General features: G+C 38.8%; 1 protein-coding gene across 1 annotated transcript; it reads left to right on the top strand.

Moving 5' to 3' along the window:
* Positions 1 to 1,494: 1,494 nt before the first annotated feature.
* On the top strand, positions 1,495 to 27,179 carry cerkl (ceramide kinase-like). Its single transcript, XM_058616441.1, has 14 exons — positions 1,495 to 1,854; positions 3,737 to 3,849; positions 9,190 to 9,420; positions 16,704 to 16,835; positions 17,545 to 17,608; positions 19,031 to 19,161; positions 19,277 to 19,351; positions 21,659 to 21,836; positions 22,388 to 22,453; positions 23,159 to 23,196; positions 23,284 to 23,401; positions 23,487 to 23,583; positions 24,935 to 25,134; positions 25,954 to 27,179. The coding sequence occupies exons 1-14, from the start codon at positions 1,505 to 1,507 to the stop codon at positions 26,030 to 26,032; spliced, it is 1,872 nt and encodes a 623-aa protein (XP_058472424.1). The 5' UTR covers positions 1,495 to 1,504; the 3' UTR covers positions 26,033 to 27,179.
* Positions 27,180 to 27,355: the final 176 nt, after the last annotated feature.

Below are 27,355 nucleotides of genomic sequence, written 5' to 3'. Positions count from 1 at the left end.
CCATATCACACTATTTAGTCTCAATGAGAGAAAGTCGGGCAGCAGCATAAAAATGCATCTCTATCGTCCAAAGAAAAAAATATAATTAACTCCTTTAAGAACAAAATAGATCCTCAGTCACAACAACAACAAAATCTGCCTTAAATAAAAGACAGATGGATTCAGTAAGTGTGAAAATTTGGGGTGAATATTCAAAGGGACTTGCTGAACTGCTCACTTTGAAATTTCCTTTTTATTCTCACCTGAAGAAAATGATAAACATAAACACCACTTGGGTATTTTAATATCCATGTAATAAAGAGGTATTAATAGCATTATTAGCAGGAGCCTTTGTGATAGGTTTGGCTGTTGGCTGATCATAACACTGATTAAAGCTGCTTTAACTCAGCCATCTGTTGTGTGTTTGTGGCTCATAATATGTTGTTTATACCACAGCCAGGACACATCCTGCTTTCTGATTGGTTGGCACGTGTCTGTTAAAATGATATACAGGATGATGATGGCTTGGAGAATCATCGCAAGGTTTTTTTTTTAATCAACATTGTGTTAGCACTTTTAATGTAACATTAACAGTTACCATATTATGCTGTTATATATCAAGTCCTGGTTCAGTCTCTTACCAAGATATTTGATGTCTTGGTATATAACAAGAGCCATGTCACACAAATAAAAAGCAGGAAAAACCAATTCCCTTCTCTTTTGAGAATCGGTATGGGTCAGTATCGGTATCGATCAAATACTAGAGAAAATCACTGCATCAGATATCGGACAGATAAAAATGTAAAATCCGATTTAATCCAAAAATCCTATATATACTGTATATATATTGTGTGCTTTATTATGCACTGACTGTAAAAAATGTAAATAAAAATTCACAAAACGTGTCATGTTTGGGCTGTGAACAATATTTGTAATTTTTATAGCTCACAAATGGTTTTGAATGACTGTATCAGACTATTACCGGTATCAGTAGATATTCAAGTTTGTGAAACACGTATCAGACACAAAAAAGTGGTATTGTCCCATCTCTAATCTGATGTTTTTGTCTTTATTGAAAGCACACCTTTAGTAATTGCTGCAGTCTGGCACGATAAGATAATGAAAATGTGGAAAACGAATATTAAAATGTTAAGGTTATGGGGATATGAATGATTGCGTTGTCTCATGCACAACATGAGATTCATTGTGTCAATGCCTCAATGTCAAGTTTCTCATTATAAAAGTCATATTTTGCCATCAAAGGCACAGAGTGATTACCCTGAATTATACACACACTGGACCTTAAATGGGACAATACATGTTAGTATTACTAGTTTGTAGCACTTATATGTAAGTAAACAGCACTTAATAATCATTCATATTAACTTGATTACGCTGCTATAAGTTGCACACTCCCTGTGTGCGCGGGTTCCCGCGTAATCGAAGGATAAACACATGAGCGCGCGCCAGGCGCTTGTAGTGTGTCTGCCGCGTGCCCGAGCCGTGAGTCTCCTCCGTCGAGCTGATGCCATGTTGTCTCCATAGCGACAAGATCCCGGAAATACAGTGTAAACTGTCGGCGCTGACTTTTTTGGTGACCAGCTTACTGCGCGTTCGTCCGCTTTGTTTGTTTGTTTGTTTGTTTTGGTGTTTGGTTCGTTTCTGTTTGTTCAAGTCAGTAAACATGTCGGGGCCTAAAGAGGAGCTGGAAAAGCAGAGAGACAGCACGAAGAAAAAGAAGAAGAAGAAGAAGAAGGCAGAAAGCGGAAAGAAGAGAAGGGAGAAGCAGCAGGAGGAAGAGGGTGTGAAAGGGGGAGGAGGAGGAGAAGAAGAAGAAGGAGAAAAGCAGCAAGTGGAGGAGGAAGAGGTGCACAGGTGAGTGTGGTTCTGCTGGGGAAGATTCCTTCTTAGAACCACTGAGATGTGTGGAAGAGTTTAGTGCCAGAGGATCATTGAATCCTTCACTTCACAGTGATTTAAAAACTTTACCAACAGGGGTGATATAAATGTTCAAGTAGACTTTATTGTGGAGCTCAACTATGTGTTAGTTTCCAATCAAAATTACAATTTGAAACTACACAATTAGCAAATTGACAAGGCTGCAGATTAGAATACATGTTGTGCAGTATGTCTCACCCAAGGTGTATATTTTCTTTTTTTAATAGTCATAATGCATACTTTCAAGTTCTGTTGCAAGGATGAAAATGTAGATGAGTAGTTATTTTGATTGTAAATCATGAGGCAATGCCCTTCCACATTTATTTATTATTAATAATAAATAAACTGAAGCTTGTCAAAAATAAAAATCAGGAATCCAATCGCAATGGCTCTATATCTGTCAGGAAAAACTGCAGTGAGTTATTTTTCCTCATATCATTCAGTTATTGATGTGCAGCACAGAAACAACTGGAATGGATGATGGCATCTGAATTCTTAATCATTAAAAAAAGTCTACAACAGACACTGAGGTAAAAGCAGACATTGAGAAATACATTCATTGGCCTTTAGATACACCTGTTTAGTGCATTTAGGTATGTAGACCTGGTCAGGATGAGCTGCAGAAATTCTGACCGAGTATCAGAATGGAGAATGGGACGATACCACTTTTTTGTGTCAGTAGTAGATACAGTAATGTTAGACGATTTTAAGAACTATGAAGCTGTTAACAACACATTTTGTGCTGAGTCAAAAATATTGTTCTCCCAAAATCTGATTTTACGGTCTGTGCATAGTGAAGCATGCAATATATAGGATTCTTGGATTGTATTTGATTTTACATTTTTATCTGTCCGATATCCAATACAGTGGTTTTGACCAGTATCGGACCGATACCAATACTGACCGATACCGATTCCCATTCCTAGAAGGAAGTTGATTAAGTGACTTTGAACGTGGTTGTTGGTGCCAGATGGGCTGGACTGAGGGTTTTAGAAAACCACTGATCTACTTGATCACCTTTTGAAACACATCTGTCGCTAGAGTTTACAGAGAATGGAAGAGTAAAGAGGAAATATTCAGTGAGTCTTGTTGATGTCAGAGGTCAGAGGGAAATGACCAGACTGGTTGAAATGATAGAAAGGCCAATAAGAGCTAAAATTAAAATAGTGGGAAAACATACACTTTATTTCCCCCCCCTTAAGTTAGTTAGTTGTGATGTTTAACAGTTATTGGCATCCGTAATGTTGCATTATCAGCTTCTACATATAACATAAAAAAAACCCTGATAAAGTTGTTAAAGTTGACCTGACAAGCATTTCCGATGGATGTTGCTGACCCCCACTTGTCTTTTTCCCAAGCTTGTTGAAACAAGCATTTAACAGCGTCACAAAGATGGATGGATGAGACTATTATAGTTATAGAGAAAAGAACTTCTTGTTCTGACAAACAGAATCAGTAGAAAGTGTGTGAGACCCTTTCACAGGCCAATCTTCAGACATCTTTAATATCAGAAGAGCTGCACTGATTATTACCAAACCCATCATTAGGTGATCAGCATATAATTGATTGCATTTTATTTATTTATGTCTTTAATTAGATTGTAAAGTGAATACATTTTAAAGACTCCTGAATACAAGTTTTTAGGCCGTGCTAAGTAATAAGTAATCACTGTACTATTATATGGCATCAAAACAATAATTGGTAGAGTAATTGATATTTAAAGAAATCAGTAGCAGTCATGATCATGGTCTGCTTGATTGATAAATGTATTTAAGTCACATCTGATTGGTTGAAATAAACTGTGTGTGTGTGTGTGTAGCAGTGACTGTATTGTACTGCGTGGGATCTTCAAACTGGGGAAGAAGAGTCACGACGTCCTGCTCACCCGAACCAGACTGACCTGGACTCCCATCACCCCTGAGATGCCGACAGGTCAGTTACCACGCTGACCAGTTGTTGTTGCGGGCAGACTGTGTGCATATTGAGGCAGCTGGTGCTGTAATGGAGAAGTTGTCACATGTTGAGACCACCTGACACTGGACATCTGGACACACACATCTACTGCTGGGGGTGGTGTGTAAGTTTAGCAGGGCCCTCCTTCACCAATAATGATCAATCATTTTTCTAACAGCATTTATTACACTATAACACATTTCAAGTTGCTTGAACACTTCTCTGTAGCTGTCTTCCTGATGTCTACTGTTACGTTTTCAAGTTGCCTTAACATCACACTGAAATCACAGAGAATCATGAAAACCATGATTCTCTGTGATTTACTGAAACAATGTTACACTCTGTTACAGTAATAGTGCTGGATTCAGGTTTTTTGAAGGGGTGAGGGATACCAACTTCATTTGACACACGGCAGTTCACACCATGCAATTTAATTCTTAGTTTGTTAGTCTCACAGACTCCTATTCCACAGACTACAGCAGCAGCAGCTCGCTATCAGTGGTGCTGTCCCTAAATACACTAGACCCCTCTGTTAAATATTGAGATTTCCCTGTCTGTTAAATAGTGGAGATTAACCCACAATTTTAGGATTGTTCAGTAGTTTTATTAATCTACAGTTTGGCACTGTTCGGCTTGATTTCTGTGTCGGACGTGTCTTCCTTTGACGGCACTGACCAATCACTGGCCGGCAGTCTGACCAATTATAGCATAGTACCTACTGAGCACGCTTGGAGCCGCCTCTTAGCAGGTACTAAAAATAGTACCTGGTACCAGGTACTAAAATATTACGTGGTCTGGTACCAGGTAATATTTTTACTACTACTATGCTAGTGGAAACGCTACTTAAACCGTGCCGTGGTGAGGCGAGGCGAGCAGAGCAACTGGATTTCTGGATAACTGCATGGCAAAGGGGGAAGTCTTTTCTGTGTCACAGCAGCAACTTTACAACTCTTCAAATATAGAAATGCAAATATACATGGAAACAGAAGAACAAAATATACAACAAGATATTAAAACTATAGAAAGATATAGACAGCCACCCAAGATTAGACAGAATAGAGTAGAATAAAATATAAAACAGTAGAATAAAGTGCAAAAACATATGTAACAACAATAGCAAGCTTTTATTGTGTTTGAGGAAAAGTGTGCGGAAGTTTGTGGGAATTTTGCAGATCCTTTAAAACAGTCTCTGGTTTGGTCACGTGTGTGTTCACGTTGGTGTTTGGATTTTCATTTTTGGTTGAAATCATTTAAGACAGAGCTGGTTGGTGGAGCACGATGAAGGTGTACATACAGTGTGTGTTTGTGTGGTTGAAGCCAATCTGTTTTGCTGTATTTCATCCAAGCTAATGTCATTAAGCCAGAACTGTGTGTGTGTGTGTGTGTGTGTGTGTGTGCACGTGCTGGCAGTAATATAGAGAGCAGTTGGTTCGGCCCATGGGGGGTTATTAGAGTCTCTCAGTGTGAGGAGATTAACACACACAGATACACACACACACACACACACACACACAAACACGTAGTCAGCCTGTCAGCATGTTGTGTGTGTACGTGTGTGTTTGTGAGTTGATTATATATTTCTATATAAATGGATCAGCTGTTGTTGTTTATTTCTACACATGAATTCATCCTGCCTCACCCACTGGCCTGTCTGTCTGTCTGTCTGTCTGTCTGTCTGTCTGTCTGTCTGACAGTGAGACACAAACCACAGTAGTATCGAGATTGATTGACACGCAGACCATACGTTTCAAGTTAGTTTACATGTTAGAAATACATGTATTAATCTTTAAAATCGTGTATTTAGAGACTGATTTTAGTGGAGTTTCAGAGTGGGAAGACCACACAGCACCTTTAAGTAGTCTTTCAAATCGAAATCACAATTTGAAAAACTGCAATTAGCAAATCACTGGTAAGGCTGCAATTTAATCATTATTGTTGATTTTATTAGGGCTGCAACAATTATTTGATTATTAAATGATTGATTGATTAAGGAATTAATTGAGTATTTTGTTTATTGATTATTTTAAGTGTTTTTTTTATATGAATTAAAAACAGCTCTGTGATTTCAGCGTTGTAAATAAGAATATGTTTAATTTTTTCTTTTAAGGCTGTAACTGACATTTGACATTTGAGGATGTTGTCACTTTGAACGTTGGGGGGAAACACCAAATGACAATTTACAAAATGTTCTGCATTTCATAGACAAAACAACTTATCCATTATTCGAGAAAATAAATGAATCAATCTCATCCTTGCATTAGAGCAAAGTTAGTAGTAAATAGTTTGATGATGCATGTTGTAATGCTCCATCTTATTTTAAATCTACAAGTGAATATTTAATCACAGTTTTCAGTGTAGATAATATCAGGGAATTTCCAAGCACCTAAAATAAATACTGATGATAGGCAACATGTCCCTATTATTTGGTAAAGATGAGAATGGAGAATTCAACTCCAACTCTCTGTGTTCGTTTTGGTGAAGACTGATCTAATCACTGAGTAAAGTGACATGTGCTGGTAAACATTACGCCATTGAGAAAACTTAGAATATAGAATATAGTCTTGTTGATGGTGCTGATTCATCCTTGTGACATCTTCATCATCAGGCTAATGTGGTATTTAGAGTCTAATTTGTAAGATCATGAAGAGAAAAAACAATCTTTTCAGTAATGAAGTTAATAAGTAAATAATTCATAGTGGTATAGCCATAATATGTTCTATACTGGGAACTTGTGCAATAATTAACCTGTCTTTCTGCATTTAGCACTTTAGTATCATCCAATGACACTGACACTTTATTATCAGTTGTTGTTGTTTTTTTTGACAATGACCCCCAGCTTTCCTCTTTATGTAACTGTTGTATTTATATTATATCATATATCATATATCATATATCATATTTAAATTTTAATGTTTATTAATATACATTGACCCTTACCTTAAAAAAACAAGATAAACACACCTCCATTTCCCTTGTGCAACCCATTGTGGAACAACAACTAAACTCTCTCACAACCAGGTTTAGTATTAGTATTGTACTGAGACGCTCTTCTGTCCTAGAAACAATGGACATCTGAAGGACTTAGTAACAGTGACAAGAGTCTATGATAACTGATAAATTCAAAATCAATACATAATCACTGTCAACATTAACGTTGAGGGGTGTTGCAGTGTTGTAGGCCCAGAATGTGTATATGTGTGTGTGTGCATGTGTAAACTAAAATCCATGTCCCTGACAGACGACCACATGGCTTGGTCACCATGAGACTGGACTGCCACTGTGTGTGTGTGTGTGTGTGTGTGTGTGTGTATGTACTTGTGCCTTCATCTTTCTGAAGACCATTTGGAGCTACAGTACAGAGACCTCACAGAGTTCGGACATTTTGGGAAAGGGAGGACATTTTGTTCAGTCCTCAGTGCGTTCAGGTTTAGGTCACGGCAGGACTGGGGTTTGGTGTGTGGTGACAGTAACGTTCAAAGTATGTGTCATGTTAAGGGGTGACCTGACACATGCCAACCTGTGTGTGTGTGTGTTGGCACAGTGGGTTTGTGAGGGCGTGATGGGAAACTCATCTCCATCTGGAACAAACCAGCACTCGATCTGTGAAAGGCAATACACTGTGTGTGTGTTTGTGTGTGTGTGTGCAGCCGCTCTGTGGGTTCTGTCATCTCAGATGAGAGTCATCTTTTTTAGGTGGATGTATAATCTGTGTCTCGTTTCCCAGTTTCATTAGATCTACAGGGCTTCTTTTTGGGCCTTTTTTAGCTCGTAGTTTTTGGTTTAATGCCACGTAAATAGTAATAGTTTTACATCACTTTTAACACTTGTGTTAACCTTATTCCCTGCTCTTTAACTAGATGTATTTATTTTTCCTCTGCAAAAAATTGTGCCATTGTCTCAGTGACACAATTAACAAAACATAACGGTGATACTTCTCCCACCCTCCCACTTGTCCCATTGGACGTATTTGGTTCATGTGTCAAAGAAGACACAAATCATCAAGTGTGTCTGCTTTAGAGCAGCACCTCTGGGAGAAAAGGATCCACACCAACATGTCTGTCACATTGTCGTCTATAGTCTTGCGTGACCAAACCAAAATAAAAACAAGGTTTGTGGCCCACAAATGAAAATGTTTCCTCAGTCTCTGGTGACACATCATGGTCATTTTATGTCTTGATATAATACATTTCTTACAATCACAGTGTGTAGAGAAAGAAGCAACACCAACACCAACAGACAGACTGTGACCCTGACATATGGGCGCTGGCCTCTCCGGGTGACGAAGGGTGGGTGTAATGGGGGGTATGTGATATTTGACAACAGCAGGAGGGTGTTTCATAGAGGCGGGGGTTAGTCAGCCGTGAAGCGTGTGGATATACTTCTCATAGGGAACATAGAGTAAATCAACTCGCCATTAAATTATTATAAAGCAAAATAATGTGGTGACTTAAATTAACAGTGTTCTGAGTCGCCTTTGTCATGTTAGATTATATATGATAAAAACAAAACAGTGATGGCAGGTGATGATATCACTCAGATGATATTGACTATCTCTGAAACCATCGATATGACGTTCTGAAGATACAAGGGGCAGTTACACATCACTGGATCGACGAAGTGGTTCTGATGACTATTAATATATCAAATTAAGGAGTTTGTTTTCCATGTACATAAGGTTTTGCACCTGTTTTTCCATGTTCCACCTGTGTGTGCCTGTCTGTGTGGGATGGATTTTCAAAACAAAAGCCATTTTAATTGTTTAAGATTGTTGAATTTAAGCCAAAGTGAGACCAAACATAAGAAAACCTCATTTAGCATTTGTAAGTTAATAATAACTGAATAACTGCCTTGAAAGAGAGCCCCCATTCTCCATGAAACATTGTGTTCTTTTCTTCGTACATGCAAATTATGAAGTTGTATTTGTTTAGTTGATATTGGTGTCTATATTTACCTTTAACAAATCCCTTTAGTATCATTACTCCACAAGGCGTGCATAACAAAGTTGTTGTTGAACATACTTTCTTATTTCAAGGGTATTTTACAAATGTTGAATTGTTCTGGAGTCCATTAAAAGTCTTGTAAGGCTAATATCTGACCTCGTCTGAAGATGGGTGTGCGGTATAAGTCGGTCTAGTCGGACATGGACAAATCACTTTCCGATTATGCTGGCAGCTGCTGTGACACGTTCTGCTGATCAATGGATTAGTGATTAATACAGTTAAAGATATTATATAATGTGAAGCAGTCACTTTGACTCACAAAATGAACACACTTGAACTGTCAAAAGTCTCTGTGTTGACGTTTCCTCCCTCCCCGCAGGTGAGGCGTGTGTGCTCCAGCCAGGTGTGATGCCACTGCAGGACGTGTTTGCAGTGAAGGTGAAGCGGCGGCGAGCAGCGGGCCAAGAGTCAGGCGGACCCGTGCTCGGTGTGACCCTGTTCTGCTGCCGGAGGAGAGGGAGGAGGCTGGAGGAGGACACGCTTCACCTCCACAATGCCTCTGCTGAACATACGTTCACCTGGTACAACACACTGAAGGAACTGGTCTCAGGTAAGGTACACAGTCTGTCATGCAGTATGAAATAGAGGCATGAATGTGCACAGATACTATAGATCCCAGGTGGTGCTCAACCTGACCTTTTTCCCTTTGCATAAATTCTCAGTTAAATGTGTCTTATGATGCTTAAAAATGGCATTTAAATTTTATTATTTGCAAGACACCAGTAATTTTTTCACACTTTGTAGAAACTTGTTTAGAAGGGTTATTAAGCATTTTGCACAAGTATATGATTATTAAAATAAGTATAGAATAGAGATATGCAAGTACAAGATTTGCCAATGTAACTTTTTTTTAAATATTTTTTAATATTAATTAATTTAAATATGAGGGGTGCCCTTTTTTCACTTGAGCCCCTGCCCCCCTAACATTTCTGTGCATGGACTTGAATAGTTATTCACATAGGAAAAGCCTGACATGACCTGAATAGAACCAAATACACCTTATGGAGTGAAAACAAACACCACCAGCACACTGTACCTTCAACACTTTCACCAATTGTTCAATATTATTACATCTTGAACATATGTGAAACAAAATATCCAAAATATTCTCATATTATGACATCATTGTTTTAGGTGAATGATTTTCTTGAAATCGATGACCTTGTCAGAACAAAGCTTGGTTGAGCTGTGAAGCTTTGTTGATGTTACATAAGAGCTAAGATACACAGGAATCATGACTCAGTCCTTCTGTGAGCGTCATACTGTAAGATGATTACACACACACACACACACTTGTGAATAACGCCGCTGTTATTAGCGCTAACTGTCATTCGATGAATGGATGGATGGATGGATGTATTAATGGTGAATAAAAGGAACACAAACATGGTTAAATCATTTAATAATAATTGTCCTGAATGCTATAAAACAGAAGTGCCCACGAAAATGTACTGCTGAAAAACCCAGTCATTCAGCAGTTTGACAGGATAAACACTTCTTGTATACACACAAGCACTCCCTCAGTCAGGTCTGATAGTATTGCTTGACAGAACCTGTTTTCAAATTAAGGACACAACATACAAATAATGGTAAATTATTTTTGCTCATAAAGACCTGAGGAAAAACAATAACATCAAAAAATAAAAGATTTACAGTGTTGCTATGCTGCATGGATTTATTTTGACATATTAGACTCAGGTTTTATCTCTCCTGTTAAACTCTGAGGGGCTCTCAGTGGTATGACATGAAATCACATTTGCAGGATTAGCTATTGACCAGACAGATTAGGTGCTAGGTGCTCAGATTATAATTTCGTTGTTTTCGATCACCATCACTCAGTTTAATGAGGTGACTCACAGTTACATCATACAGGAGAGATAATCTGCTAATCCACCGGAACACAGAGAAACAGATTTTACTCACAGATGCACACACACATTCAGCAGTATGAGGTAACATCCCATCAGCAGCTTTGTGTCGTGTTGTCTGTGCGAGAGATTAGTTAAATGCAGTCTATATATAATCATGTTGTGTTCAGTTTAGCCAAATATATGTGGACACGTCATAAAGACACATGTGTGATCATTTATAATTTATGTGCAACTGGTCTGTGAGTTTCCTGTTCTATGAGGATCGAGGAAAACGTCAGTTAAATTTTGCAGCATCTTTAAGATAGTATGTTTGTAAATGACATTATACAGTAAATAGTGGTTGTTTTTGACAACAAAAGAAGTTACTTTTTTTTTTTAAATGTCAAGCATAATATTATCTCTGCAGCTTAATCAGAACTTAACAACTGTAAGGTATTTTATATATACAAAAAGAAAGTAGTATGTCATTTCTTCCAACAACAAAAGACCTAGTTTGATGATATGGTGAAGCAGCATGGGATGATGGGAAAATATCTTATATTAGTCTTGTGGGTTTTAGATATTTTAATGTGGAAATGTTGCATATTGTATCTTTAAAAATCCTGCATTGGTCAACCCCCCCGAGAAAATACATTTGCATTGTGGTAACGTTTTGGGTTTTTTTCTGTCCACTACAAAAATAAAGTTGCAGCAATGAATGCAATTTGAACTTCAGCAACGTCCTCACATAACGTGTTTTAATAAAAGTCTCAAGTTCCCAGACGCTTTTTCCCAGGTGCACAGTTGTGGGCGGTGCCTGGCTGACACTTAACACACAATAGAAATGTTGGAGTGCTGTGTGTATGGCTTTAACACACACACACACACACACACACGTACACATTACATTTCAGGTTCATCGAGTGATGTCTGCTGCAACAGAGACGTTACAAGCCATTCATAAATGAAGTGGTGGAAGGTCACGCACTCGCGCTACTGTCGTCCCGTCGGCATGGCATTGGTCTGACACGTTATCGCTGGTCACCTGTCTTTCTGTCCTTCTGTCTGTCCATCAAACCAGATTACCCATGAGGCCCTGCAGCAGAGTCACAACTTCTTTAGTTGTTTGTCTTTGGCCTCACACACACGCACACACACACACACATGAATGGCTCAGAGGTTGTGTGTCAGTTTGCGTGGTCACACTGCACTTCAAACTGTGATGGCCTTTGTTATTTTGTGACTTTACACACTGTGGTTGAGTGTGTGTGTGTGTGTGAGGAAGGTCAACACACACTCACACTTGGTCGCTGTGCCGCTGTGTGGACATTAAGCCTATTTTCCAGCCAGAGGTCAGCGTGAAAAGCGTATTGTTTTGTGAATCATGGCGTTTGCGAGGCAGGCAGTCCGCCGCCACTTCTTAACTCTCAGGTCCAAACATTCAACTGCACAATTGTGAGCCCCGAGCAGACACTTCCCGTCTTCAGAGCGTTATTCTGCACAGTTTGCTATGGGAAGCAGCTGCATAACAGTGCGCATAGAGTGAATGGCAGTCAGAGTGACAAAAGGCGAGCAGTGACGCTGTATAGAGTCTGTTTCCATACACACTCGCAGACAGCAGGACAGATTGACTGCAGTTGTTAAACACTGGAACAGACTGACAGGCCAGTGGTGACGGAGCTCACGCACGGCACGGCTGGACTGAGCTTGTCTACAGTACATTTTATTCATGCATCATTCTTCCTGAGCGGTATAACTACATTAATTAGCATATTAATTGATCACCTTGAAAGTAAGATTATGGTGTTTATTTTAACTGTTGGATAGCGACACTCAGCTGTGCCATTATCAAGTTTTAACTTGTGGTGCAAGTTGTTGAAATCAGTTCTGTGAAACAATTGTTTTGTTTATGTTTGGAACTCACATCACTCTGTAATAAGAAAATGTCAAGAAGTAAAAGACTGTAGGCTATAATCTGTCACATATAATCCTTGAAATCCTAAAAACAACCTTTCAGTCACAGGCTAGGACCTACAATCTTTTTTTGGCAAGTGAAGAACTGCATTTAATTAGTTGTATTGGCAGTTTACAGGTTTTTATTCAGACAAAGACCTGTGAGTGTGACATAATCCCTCAGATATATCAGTTGAGACAGAAACAACCTCTCAGTTACAAGCTAGTAGCTGTAATCATTAGTGGAAACTATACCTTATTGGTTGAATTGATTCCTTTGTGTTATTTCAGCAGATAAGAATGGCTAAGTGGACTATAATCTGTCAAATTTAACACACATTAAATCAAGTAATTTTTAGGGGGAAAAACAAGGGTAAGACTTAAAATAAAAACCTATTTTTATTTACTTTTTTTAGATACTTTGGTCAGAGGGAAAAGTAGAATTACTGTAACACAAAAGATGAGTAAAGTTTTACTGTCCAACGCTTGTTTTTGTGATGGAAACACTAACATGTGACGAGCAAAACCAGTTACATATTAACTGGTATCTATGAAGTCAGTGATCGTATCCATAGTAACGTGCCTCCCTGTCCAGGTTTTATTGTTTGTCAGGAAACAAACTTCATTAATCAGCACACATTCATGTCCCACCACCTATTAAATATATGGTACATGAGGTCAAACCCTTCATCTCTGTCTGTATTTCACATTGATTCTCATGCGACCTGGCTACTGAAAGGTTGCATATGGAGAGGAAAAACTTATTCCTGCCAGTGTTAAAACATAATTTAAACTCTTACGTGAGAGGATAGCTGTTAACATGCAGCCAACAAGGTCTGAAAATATTTATTTGTAGGTAATCGATTGCTTGTTCACTCTATGAAATGTTAGACAATAAATGCTCATCATTATTATTAAAGCTTGAGGTTACATCCTCAAATATGTTAACTGATGCAAAAATACATTTGATGTGCGGTTTAAAGGCAGTGAATTTACGGGGGCCCAAGGTACAGGACGCAGACAAAGCAGATTGACCACATTCACTAAGTTTATTGCAAAATAATGTCGGGAGCGAGTAGAGCTGGCTGAAGAGCGGAAGAATCAGTGGCTGGCCATGATGAGCTGAGGCAGCATCAAGCGAGGCGTGACGAATGAACCAAAAAGCTGTACTGGATAGATCCACTAAAACTGACTAAACTCACAAGAATTGTCTCTGACAGACACAACACGAGGCTGAATGATGTGGTGGAGCTGGCTATTTAAGCAGAGCAAGAGTGATGAGATGATGAACTGCAGGTGAGATGTTTAGGGAGGGACTTAATAGGACAGCCACACCCACCGAACAGACACACTAATAAAAACATCTAACCATGACCGTGTGCAGTGATATTAAACTAGTTTCTCTACAATTACCTGGTGTTTAAAGCCTTGAACTGAGTGAGTGTGGACTTAAGTGGAATCTGTTTTTGCCATCAACATTTAGCAGCCGGATCTTCAGAGCTCTGATAACGCTGGGATTGTTTACCATGGCAATGCTTTAGCAACGCCATAGCAACCAGCCGCTGGTTTAGGCTAGGAGATGATCTGATGGATACTTGATCTCTACATGATCTTTGTTTCTGTCTGCCTCTTTCCCGAGAAAAATATCAACAAATTGAATGAAGTCATGTTTTGTAAGACTGTGTGTGTGTGAGGTTAAGGTTAGAGTTCGGTATTAACCAGGTTATGGTTAAGGTTAGGAATGATGCTTTGTTTAGACTGTCGAAATGAACAGGAGCCAATGCCATAACCTGTGTGTGTGTGCGTGTGTGCGTGTGAGAGAGAGATAGATCATTAATAATGCATATCATGCATGTGCTCAGAATCAGGATTAAGGATATCATGGGGCTTGATCATGGGGCAGTTTTTGTATCTTTAAGTGTGCTAAATGTAGAACCTTTATGCTTGATTCACACTTTATTATGTCATCTTGACGATGAGCAAGTCTGACACCACCTATGTAGCAAGAGTTGCTAATGTTGCTAAAGTGATTGTGAAGTGATATCCGCCATGTCCGCCAGTGTTGGGTGCACTTTGTCTGACAAAAAAAAGATGATGAATGAAAGTGAACATTTTGTGTGTCACATCCAAAAATGTGAGTGTTTGAAGTTTGGTAGGCCATTTAAAATCCTTGTCCATCTTTGGATTCACATACACCAGGCAGATTTTCTCATTCATGAACTAGGTTTACATAATTCATGTGTTTTATTTCAATGTAGTTTTTTTTCTCCATTTATAAAAGGTTGGGTATAAACAGCAATGAAATGTCAACCGTTTTCTGATTATAGTTCTTAAATTTCTTAAATGCAACAAACTATCATTATTTTACATGTCGTATATCTGTATGCAAAATGCATATAGTATATCTGTATAAATACATATAGTAGGCCTATATCTGTATATCTTTGTAAAAAACCTTATATGTGATATTATCCTAATTTTATGGGTAAAATGGGTTTTTTCGGCTTCAGATTAATTTTATTTGGGTGGAGAGGCGACAAAATGGCTCTTTTCATACTAAAAGTTGCAGAGCCCTGAGCTTACGTTCAAGCTACCATTTGGAAAGTTGCACATTTCTCAATTTCTGCCAATGCGAGCAAAGCAACAATGCAGTTTGGTGATGCTTTAGACTGCACCATTCAAAATGAATGATAAGGGTTTCAGTTGATGTCTCCACAGCCTACATGCGTTAGCGCTGTAAATTTTGCAGGCACTTGGGCTCAGAGGAATCATGTTTGGGACTCAGGGTTTTTTTTGGGTTGGCGGGGGGCTGGGGGGGGGGGGGGGGGGGGGGGTGCACAGGGGTGGAACTTCTGGTAATGGTGGGGGTCCAGTGGCAAGATGAGTGGAGGGGGGTTTGGGTCACTCAACCTCACTAGGAACTCTCCAGAGTTTGGTCAGAGCTATGGGGTGGTGTCATGCAGGGGGTGCAGTGTGTGTGTGTGTAGGTAGGTAAGTGCAGGGTCATTAACAGAGCGAGGTCATGGCCTTTTGGGAACAGATTATTGTAATGAGCTGGATAATGGAGCTTGTGTATATGTGTGTGTGTGTGTGTATGTGTGTATTGATCTGTGCTGGTCTATGGGGATTTATAATGCGGTCTCTAAATCTTCCTAATGATGAGCTGTACAGGGGGTTTGTGTGTGCGTGTGTTTGTGCATGTAGGTGTGGATGTGTGTTTGTACATAGGAGTCACTACCATGCATCTACACACAGTCTGCACAGAAAATTATATTCTTAATATTTGGCATTAACCCTCCTCCAGATATTAGACATTTTTTAATGGACAATGTAAAAGTCATCCATCCAGAGATTCCTATTCAAACTAAGCCGGTTAAATGCTGGACGTGATCATCATCATCATCATCAGTTAAAAAGCTGAATGTATATATATATATATATATATATATATACAGTATATATATATATATATATATACAGTATATATATATATATATATATATATACACATATGTAATTTGTAAGGTTATTACAGAGAAGTTGAAAAGCTGGAACTAAAGAAAAATTGATTCTTTGAAAATGTTATCAAATAAACAAGTGTTTAATTGAAATAAGGCTGGCCCCTACTGGCAAAGAAGTATCTATAACTATCAGCTGATAGTGATAATTATTATGATACAATGTCAGATAATGAGAGACTGAGATTTGCTCCTATGTGAAAGTGGAAAAGCTAATTGTGGTTTTAAACATCTTTCTGGGCAGATCACAACAAACTCTTCACAAACATTTCACACTTGTGAGGCTAAACATAGCAATTATATGTTATTTCTCAGTGTTTTTACTCAATGTTTAGGCATTTTAATCGATGTGCATATTTAATCTTAGTTATATTAATACTGAAGAAAATCATATTACAATAAACATTGTTATTAAATTATGGAATCTTTTGATTTTACTTAATAGTTCACGGTATACTGAAATAGCTTAAGTGTGTGTGTGTGTGTGTGTGTGTGTGTGTGTGTGTGTGCAGGCTTCAGCAGTCGTCCCAAGTGTCTGAAGGTGTTCATCAACCCCAGCAGCCACAAGAAGGAGGCCGTGCACATCTACAGGGAACACGTGGCTCCGCTCTTCAAGATGGCCGACGTCTCCACTGACATCACAGGTCAGTCCATCCACATGTTTATTTGTCTACTGGTCAGTTATTGTCAGTGACCACAACAAAAAACAAATGTATTCTTAATGAGAGTGTGTTGAGACTCACATAAGACCCAATTTTGTGTAAAATTTAGTAAGAACTCTTCTGGTGATCAACAAGAACAGTGACTTCTCATATTCCGTATTTATCGACATCACACAAGATGTAAGGTGTGTGTGTCTGTGCGTACAGAGGAGGTGCAAAGGTCAGAGTTAATGGCAGTCTCTGGTCGCTAGGTAACCTGATACAGAGGGTGGAGCCTAGCCCATCTGTTGTAACAGAGGGAGACAACCTGCTCCTCTTTTCTTTCCTTTACTTATCCTTTCCTTGTTTCCAAGCTTTTGCTCTCATTTCCCCCAACCCTACCATTTACTTTCCCCATCTTTTCTTTATTTCCAGCATTGTTTTCTTTTCTCCTCTGTACTCTTATATCTGTTTCTCCTCTCCTCTCCTCTCCTCTCCTCTCCTCTCCTCTCCTCCTCTGAGCAGATGGTGTGATATCCATTGTCCGACTTTTTCTTGGCAGCCATCGGAACACACACTAGTGTACATGTGACCACACACATGCATGAACACTGTCTGTCCATCTCAGTGTCTCTACATCTGTTTACCTTTCTCTCACTTCCTGCCTCTCTCCTGTCCGTCTGTCTGTCCGTCTCTCTCTCTCTCTCTCCAGTGACAGAAAAGAAGGGTCATGCTCTCTCAGTGATGAAGGAATGCAAGCTGGATGAATTTGATGGGTTAGTTGTCTCTTACCTCTTGTCCCTCAATGTGTCTTTGCTGTGATTTTAAAATTGTCATCAGCTCACAGCTGAGAGAACACCTCGCAGATGCCTCCAAAAAAAATCCTGATGAACAGTGACCTAGTTTTGGTCTATCCCAAACAAGAATAACACAAGTGACACTTTTGTATATGATTATAGTGAGTGATTATATATGTGTGTGTGTGTGTACACATACATATATATATGTGTGTGTGTGTGTACACATATATACATATACATATATGTATATGTATTTGTGTATATATATACATTAAAGTGATTTGTTGAAGTCATATAAAACTAGTTATAGTTATACTAGTAATAATCACTACCTGATATTTAAAGGTTTTTAAACATTAACATGATAAAACTGTGGCACCATCCTTCCATAATATAATGGCCTAAACTAATTGAACAAGAGTTTCCTGTCAGAGGATGACACTAAAACACACTGACCCAGACTGATTACACACACACACACACACACACACAGTTTTTGTTTTTATAGATGTAGCTAGGTGTCTTTTAACCAGTTCCTTTTTTTTCTTTAAAGACTTTATTTCGAAAAGTATTGTGACTTTTATTAATGAGGTTATAGCAGTTATTATTTGGTGAATGACCACACCTGTGTGTTACTCTGTGTGTGTCTGTGTGCGTGTGTGTGTATAAGCAGCTTTTGTGCTCAGCCCTTATAAAGCTTAATGTGCTTAGAGAAGATTAGCTCAGCGTTGCTAAGCTAGCTGCTGAGCATGTGTGTGTGCGTGTGTGTGTGTGAGGCTGCTCTGGTGAGGATTCGGTTGAAACCTACATTTGCCAATTAGATTGGCTGTCACCGTGACAACCGAAGTCTCAGGTAATCCCATCCACAGGCGAAGGCGGAGGGGGCGGAGTCTGTTCACCTCACATTTACTGCAGATGAACATTCTCGCTTTTCAGTGAGCTCCTGAAAACAAGTGTATATGTGTGAAACAATGAAGCAATTACTGTTACTGTTGTGGTTTAGTTTATCAGCTCTGCCTCAATGGCATGACATTTTGCCCAAAACAAACACAAACAAAAGTGTAAACACAATAAATGTCTAAGACAAAAAAACATTATTCTGTAGTTATGTTTACTTCATAGCTCATTGCATCCTATGTTTTTGTTTACAGTCCCCTTATAACTGACTTACCAACCAATCAAACTGTATTTGATGCCTTTAATTGGAAAAGTTCAATTTTGACCAAACATTTCAGTTTTCATCAACAAAGTAACAATGTTTTTATATTGTAGACATTTAAAACTGTTTTGTTTTGACCTGGATTACTTAGGTCATTTTTTATAAAACCTTCCTTTCCTACCTGTTGGATGTACATGTCTACCTGTCCTGACAGCAGTCTGTCTCCATCTGTGTGTCAGGGTGGTGTGTGTTGGGGGTGATGGTTCAGTGGCAGAGGTGTGTCACGCTCTCGTCCTCAGAGCTCAGCTGGATGCAGACTCTCCAGAGAAACCAGTGAAACCAGTGTTGCCACTGGGTATCATTCCTGCTGGTGAGAGAGGACACACACAGTCATATACTGTTGATCTACATACAGTGTAGGTTGAAACTGTCAGACAGGTTTGATGGCCTTTTTTTATTAACATTCCGTCTTCCTGTCTTTACAGGTTCCACAAATGTGGTTTCTGGTTCTGTTCATGGAGTCAGAGATCCGGTTACAGCATCACTTCACATCATCTTGGGTAGGTTCTACTTGTTTTATATCACAATATTGGACCACTGATTGACGTCTTCAAAGCCTAACAGCTCATCCTCTGATAGGTCAGGCCGTTCTTGGCAGGACAAATGTAGGCTCCACCAGTCCTTGTCAAGATCAGATCAAGCTTTTTCTACTGTTCAAAACAATTGACCACACCTCCTGTGATCTGACTTTGCGTCTCGACTGGCCTTTTGTTGAAACTGGCTGTTACTTTCAAGGTTGGGGTTCTTTCTTGTGTTGTGCAAAAAGGACAAGTGCGACGAAATGAAATATGAAAACACATAATGAATCAGTCAATATGGGTCAAAGGTCACACATGCTTCAACTTTCTCACTCACTCAGGGTCCCTCATCATTCACTGCCAAAGTTCCTGGTGCATTTTATTTTGTTTTATTTTATTTTTTTTAATTCAGGCCAACATCTTTTTACTCATTAATGGATGTGATTTTAAATGTCGCAAAGTAAAGTACTTGTAAAAGTAAAATTACAAATTAAAACATTACTTTAAGGGACAGGGTCCCCCTAATGTTGGGTAGTTAGTCTGTGGGTTGGAGCATATCAAACATTTTAACCTTCAACTTGTGATAATTTATACAGCTTTTGTTCTTTCTATTAGAGCCATTATATAAATTAGTTGTTAGATTAATCAAAAATAATTGCCATTAGAATAGTTGATTAAGTGTGAAAAATAACAGTTAGAGTAAGTGGGGATTATTTAAAAAATAATTGTTTGGGACAGCCCTTTGTGTGTGAGTGTGAGTGTGAGTGTGTGTGGGTGAGGCAGACAGATGTCTAACAGCAGGATCAGTTACACTCTGAATCACAGATTTATTCATTCTAGCCACGCCCCTTCACATTTCCACGCCCCTTTCAGGTAAAGATGCTGACCAATCAGCTGGCAGCAGGGATGTCTGCTGTGTCTGGATGATAGGTTGTGGAGAGATGGGGGTTCATTAACACTAATTAACACTGGAAGTTCTGTGTGTTTTTGACAGATGGGAGTAGTCTGTGTATTTAATGAGTTTAATTCCTGAACAATAGAGGAAATTTAAAATTCCCAGGCAGGAAGCTGTTCCCACGGAGCCCAGATGAAATCAGTTGTGTTCACGACACACCCAGGTGAACACAACTTAACTGTCATGATGCTCAGCGTTGGACCGATCATCACAGAGCACTGGACACTATTTGTTGGTGGAAAACAATGATGCTCCCATGAGATGTTGGGTCAGTTTACTCGCTTGTATTGTAACAGAACAATAGAACTGTGCTGCATTACAGCTTCCACCTGAGAAATCAGGAGGCCATAATGAAATCTGAACATCTTCAGTAAAAACTCAATGAAGGTGGTTAATCGGTTATTGTCTGCAGACCACATACTGTACATAGCAGATTCACAGTCCCATTATATGGCACAGACTGTAACGAGGATGTAGACTGTGGAGAACCCAAATGTAGTTTTCAAAAGTTAAGAAAAACTGAACAAAAAGACCAAACAGAGTAAATGTCTAACTAAAAATGGCCTGGAAAACCAATGGTTGTCACACAGACAACATACCAAAAATAGATAGAATTTTATATGTCCTAATGAGGTACTAGACATTAGAAGGACAAATCCTCACTTCTTCAAAATTCTAGCTGAGCAAAGTGGGGATTTTTTTAACAATACACAGTACATGAATATTGGTTGGCAACAAATAAGTCAGTGCAAGTACACGTGTTCATAAAGTGGAGTGTGTGTGTTAACATAAAAATGTGTTAAAAAATAAATGAAGCTTACACCTTTAAGAATAACTGCAGGTTTGATCCCACTGACACAGTGACTGTCTCTGCTTTAATTCTCACAACACATGCATGCATGCATGCAGGGATACACACACGCACGCACGCACACGCACACACACACACACACACACACACACACACAGTGATAAAATGCCATATGGTGAGGAAATCAGATTCTATCCGGAGAGACAGACAGGTAGTCAGTCAGACAGACAGGTGGAGACAACAGTTCAGTAGGTTACAACAGGTATGTGGCCAGATGGCATACTGTGTGTGTGTGTGTGTGTGTGTGTGTGCGCGTGCGTGCGTGTATTTGTGATGGCGCTGTAAACTGCTCCATCCCCATAGCGTACTTAAGCCTATAACACTCTTCCATTGTGTGTCTGTGTGTGTGTGTGTTCGTGGAGAGTTCTAATTTTCTCCTGAATGATGAACATACATCCATTAAACATCTGTGCTTAACCACGACCTCCTGTCCACACACACACACACACACACACTCTCACAGGTCACCAGCAGCAGGTGGACATGTGCAGCTTCTCCTCTCTTGGTCAGTTGGTGTGTTTCGGTTTCTCCGCCATGTTTGGCTTTGGTGGCCAAAGCTTGGCACGGGCAGAGAAGAAGCGGTGGATGCCATCGTCACAGCGACGCGAGTACGCCCTGGTGAAGACGCTGGCTAGATTAAAGTAAGACACACAGTCTTAGTGCGGACACTAATACACATCCTGTATCCCCTCGCCCCTCGCCCCTTACCCAAACCTTCACTTTCACCCCTGCCCTAATCTAATGATTTTGAATGCTTTTACTCCATATTGGAAGGGTTGTAACTTAGCACTTTTTAATTTTTTAATTAATGAATTACTACTAACATAATTATCTGGGATGTATGCTGTCTGCAGTGGGGATCCACCCTTATATTAAACAGATGGGCTCGATTAATTTGAAAGATTCTTAGCACTTGGTTTTTAGCACTTACATTAAACTCTGTAGAGTATGGAATTTTAACCACAGCTTCACTTCATCTATTTATTATCTATTTAAATATTTATATACTGAATCCCCCCTTTAAAAAAAAAATTGTAGAATTGACATTTGACCACAGGACAATAAAAGCCCTTTAATGTGAAGAGGACTAGCCAAAATGTAATTTACCCTGTGACGAGCAAGTAATTGAGGTTTTCCAACCTTTATTTTTGCTCTGTGGGGTTGTTATGTTTTCTTTCTCTGTCTCCCTTAGACCAGAGGACTGTCACCTGTCTTTCATACCAGTGACGAAGACAACCAGGGATCTGTTTGGCCACCAGTAAGAAAATGTTTGTGAATGTCGGAGCCTAAATACAATATTTGTTCATTAATAATTGGACAATAATTTAAGTTCATATGTTAAACGAGAATCAATGTTTATTCTGATAAGAAAATGACTATGCTATTTACAGAGTTATACATATATGGATCAAATTTGCACTAGGGAATACGTTCTTGTTTAGTTTGTTGTGTTTGTGTGGTTTTAAAATGTTTAATTTTTACTTTTGTAATATTTTGGACTATGTTGTGGCTTTATAATAATTGTGCCTATTTATATGTTTAATTTAATTATTTAATTTATTTTTGGATAATTGTTTGCACAAAGTATGCTGTTCTATTTTTGAAGTAAACGGTTTAACTGAATCGCGAGGGTCCAATGGAGCTTTTGTGTCGTTGGTGTGTATTACAACGCGTGTCAAGCAGAGGCTTCATTTATAAGGAAACTGCGGTGAAATATAAATATTTTAATGTCTGATAAACTGTGAAACAGAAAGAGCTGAACTTAACTTAATGTTAATCATTGTTTTCTACATTTTCTGGGTTAGGGTTAAGCTTTTTAGTCACACAAGTAGTCTGAATATGTTTCGATTTGCTAGTAAAATAGTATCCTAAAGCCCTAAGTTTGTTATTCAAACTAAACCTCCTGGTTTGTATTTAATTTCTCTTTTCTGTCCTGTTACCTGTTTGATCTCTTGTCTCTCAGTGGTGAGGATGAGGATCTGGACCAGGATCCAGGGTCAGGTAAGAAGTCTGAAGTCTGAGGTTATGGTGGTCACTCAGGTTTCGGTCAACATAAACTCATCTTTACATTTGTCTGTTTGTGATAAGTTGATGCAGAGGGAGAGGGGACCTGGACGACCATTAAGGGCCTGTATCTGAACATCAGTGTCATGTCCATACCCTGTCTGAGTCCACATGCACCTCGAGGACTGGCTCCCAACACCAGGTACACACATAATGACGAGAAGTTATTTAAGGTCACCTGTATTTGACCTTGTCTCTTCACCGTTCCACTTCCATGTTTGTGGCAGTTTGGCAAATGGCAGCGCGTCGCTGATTGCAGTGGGAAACACTTCCAGGTCAGAGTTCATCAAACACCTGAAGAGATACAGCAGCTCCAGTGGACAGGTGAGAACAGATGACACTCAAACACTCCTCTCATTCTCTGCCTGCAGGAAAACAACAGTCATCCATTTACATTAAAATGTTATTTCCTCAAAAAAAGCACAGTATGAAATAAATTTATAGAATCTACTTTGATCTGAATTCCTTATCTCAGTTTGTTAGGGTATAATATTTAACATTTACAACAAACTAAAGGTTTCCTCAGGTAGCAGTTTGCTCTTGTTGAACAATAAAATATCTAATATGTCTAGTGCCATCGTTTGAGGGTCACAGGGTTAAGGTTAGGGTTAGGGTTAGACTTGACTTTAAGTGAGAGGCAGGCTACACCTCAGACAGGTCAATTCAGACCAGATTCTCCACTTAACCTGACCCCAATCTGCAGGTCTTTGGACTGTCAGAAGAAGCTGGAGTATCATACAGAAAAATACAGGAAATACTTTTTATTTTTAATTCACTCCAGGAGTCCTTTGCTGCCTTTACTTAACAAAAAAGACCTGAGAACTTCTTCTACCACTTCTTCTTCTTCTGTAACTCTTGACCTCACTGTCCACAAGCACTAAAAACAACTATTTAAAGAGTTGATTAGCCTGGTTTAGTGTGACCTGGTTAGGTCTATGAGACCGCACACTAACCCACTTACTAAATATACTGTGCCATTCACCGTCCTGCAGAGTAAACAGGCTGTTTACTTACTGACCTACATCCAGTCGATCAGCTCAGCTTTAAACATGACGAGACACAGATATCCTTATGAAGCGGGAGACGTGTAACCTTGACAACCGGTGGTTTTAGACCCACTGTGGAGGCTGAGTGTCACCTGAGTCCTGCCAGGTGAAGATAAGGTGTGGAAAACAGAAAGCAAATCATGAGTTATTGTTTTTAAAAACGTTCTTCCTGTGTTTGTGCGCTGAGCTGCATTAGCTGTACACACACCTGAACATCATATGAATTAATTAAGTATTTAAATCCTTTACTCGGAGTAATGAGTACCTTTAACACGTGTAAAATATGTAAAAGTTAGAGTCATGCATTTAAAATCCAACACTGGTCTTTTGTTGAGAGACAGACGAAGGGGAAAATGTGAATCCATCCTTAATTTTAAGAAGAAGAAAAAAACAGGAAAGAAACAGAGACAGGTGTAACGGCCAGGGTAGTCTTTTGGCCTTTGCTGCCCCCTGTTGGAGTGTCAGGGTGTTACAGTGGAGATATTGGGTCAGTCAACAGTCAAGAAGAAAACCCGGTCACCAGTGCCTCCTAACGAGGATCCTAAAAAAGCTTTCATGACCTCCTCCATTTCCAACACCCACTTTGTCCGTCTTTCTGTCTCACTCACTGTCTCACTGTCCCTCTGCAGTTTAGCTTCTCCTTTGTGGAGACGCACACCGTGACCGCGGTGAGGATCCGCCCTCGCTCGCAGAGAAGCTGGTCCGAGGAGGAGAGTGAGGGGGAGGAGGGCGACTCCAAAACGACGCCCATCATCCAGACAGAGGGAGCCACCTTCCCTTGGAACATCGATGGAGAACTTGTGGAGATCGCTAACGAAGTGCTCATTAGGTAACATTATGGGTCTTACAGTTAATACTGAAATAAAAACGTAATAATAATAATATCAATGTAATTTGTTTTATTAACCGTGTTAATATATATTCTATATATATATATATATTATAATATATATATATATATTCAAATGAATTATGGCTGAGTTCCATTCAGCTTCCTCAGTCTCAGGGTCATGCTGGTTCACTGTCACACTGTCCTAACTTGCACGAACTGAACTGTGCATTTCCTGTAAAACGTGTCAAAGTGGTAAATGTGCCAATGTTATTATAAAAAACTAAAATTGAAAAATTATTTCCGTTAACTGAAATACAAATAAAAACTAGAGTTAAATTTTTATTAGAACTAAATGAAGCTGAAGTGTGTGTTTATATAACTAACAAGAACTAACGAAAATTGTGGCAAAAATGTGCTTGGTTTTATTTGAGACACAATACATATTATTATCTTGCACCTGGCAAATACTCCATATAAACTAAAACCAACATTAAAACAAATATGAACTAAACTATAACTAAGCATTTGCAAAAATAAAAACAAGCAAACCCTCTCTAAAAATCGATAAAAACTAAAACTAATGAAAAATCCAAAAACTATTATAACCTTGAAATGTGCAAAAGTCCACTGTACCAAGTGAGACAGCACATCCCTGCAACTAATGATTCTTTTAATAATCAATAAACATACAGTACCTTAATCCTGATGATGTCATAGTGATGTCATGAGGGCTATGTCTGGTTAATCTTGTGACCTTTGGCATGAGAACATAATGTTAATACATTCTCTGCCCTTGTGTTTGTGTGGTGCATTCAGGGTCCACCCGAGACTCATCACTCTATATGGAGAGGACATGGATGAAGCTGAATCAACTGTGTCCTGCAGCTGCATCTGAGTCCAGCCAGCCAGTGTGTGTGTGTGTATTTGTTACCTCTTTAGGTCGTTTTTCGGCAAAAAAACTGACCTTGTCAGGACCACTAGTCATGGAGACCAAAACCTGATCCCTGGGCAGAACCTCATTTCTGAGGAGCTGGTTATAAGGGCTATTATTTTAATTTTGGTCAGGTGAAGGTTTGAGTTAGACATTAGGATAACACTTTCTTTAGGCTCAGGTCAGTGCTGCATCCTATGAAGAATAGTTGCACAAACCTGTGTGTGTGTGAGTGAGTGTTGGAAACATGTGTCCATGCTAATAATGACATAAAAGTGCCCTGTAGGTGCTGTCAATAGTAATGAGAATATATTTTTTAAAGTTTCAAAGTAGCAAATATGTTGCTGTTTCCTGTTAAAGCCGCATTATTATATATATATTTTTGCCACTATTTCTACTTTACTAACTCGTGAATTTTAAGCCTTTGGCTTTTAAGCCACATTAAGTTTATCACTTCTTACATTCTTAATAATATTCAAATGAATGTTTACATTTTATTGTTTCTATTTTGAAATTAGGCAGCTTTTTTCCAATGACATGACAGTTAATAGCAGTAACGTGAAATAACAAAAAAATGGAATGCATTTAAAAAACTATAACGTTTAAGGGAGTTAAAAATATCAATGCGAGGTAAAAGGTTTATGTTTATTAATATTAAATGTTAACGAGCTATTTGTATTTAACATGCTATTTTTATGTAACTGAGATGATGATGATATTTAGATTCACACCTGTGACAATGAGAAAAAACAACACGTTGTTTAAATAGAAAATTATTTTTAATATAGGTGTTGGGAAAAAAAAAAGCAGTGAGACTCTCCAGTGCAGAACAACTTCACATAACCAAAAACAATAACATACTAACCTATTAATAATATTAAAAACATCTCTGTGTGATGTGCATTTATACGAAAGGAAAGAACAATCGGGGGAGCACCTGTTGAAACTGCATTCACAGAATACAGGTAGTTAAAACAACACTTTTTAATACTTTCAATACCATACCTGTTATTTTAATTTTTGTTTTTTTCAAATAGTGGTTTTCAGGTAATCTTCTAAAATTCAACACTGTGGCTCATCTGTTCCTGTTCCTTTCAACTAGAGGTTCAGCCTTAACCCAGGTGTAGTTTAATTCAGCATTATACAAATCAACAAATTAAACCTGGAGTCAACAACGAAAAGTAGAAGAGGCGGAAATGCTGAACTATTTCAGCCATACTTGATGTCACATGATGTTTCTAGGACGGGCATTGAATGTGCCTCTTTCAGACACTGACAGACGTTCAT

The sequence above is a fragment of the Solea solea genome, chromosome 2 (genome assembly GCF_958295425.1).
Source record: "Solea solea chromosome 2, fSolSol10.1, whole genome shotgun sequence".
NCBI classification, from domain to species: Eukaryota; Metazoa; Chordata; class Actinopteri; order Pleuronectiformes; family Soleidae; genus Solea; species Solea solea.
This window is presented reverse-complemented; position numbering and strand designations above follow the sequence as displayed.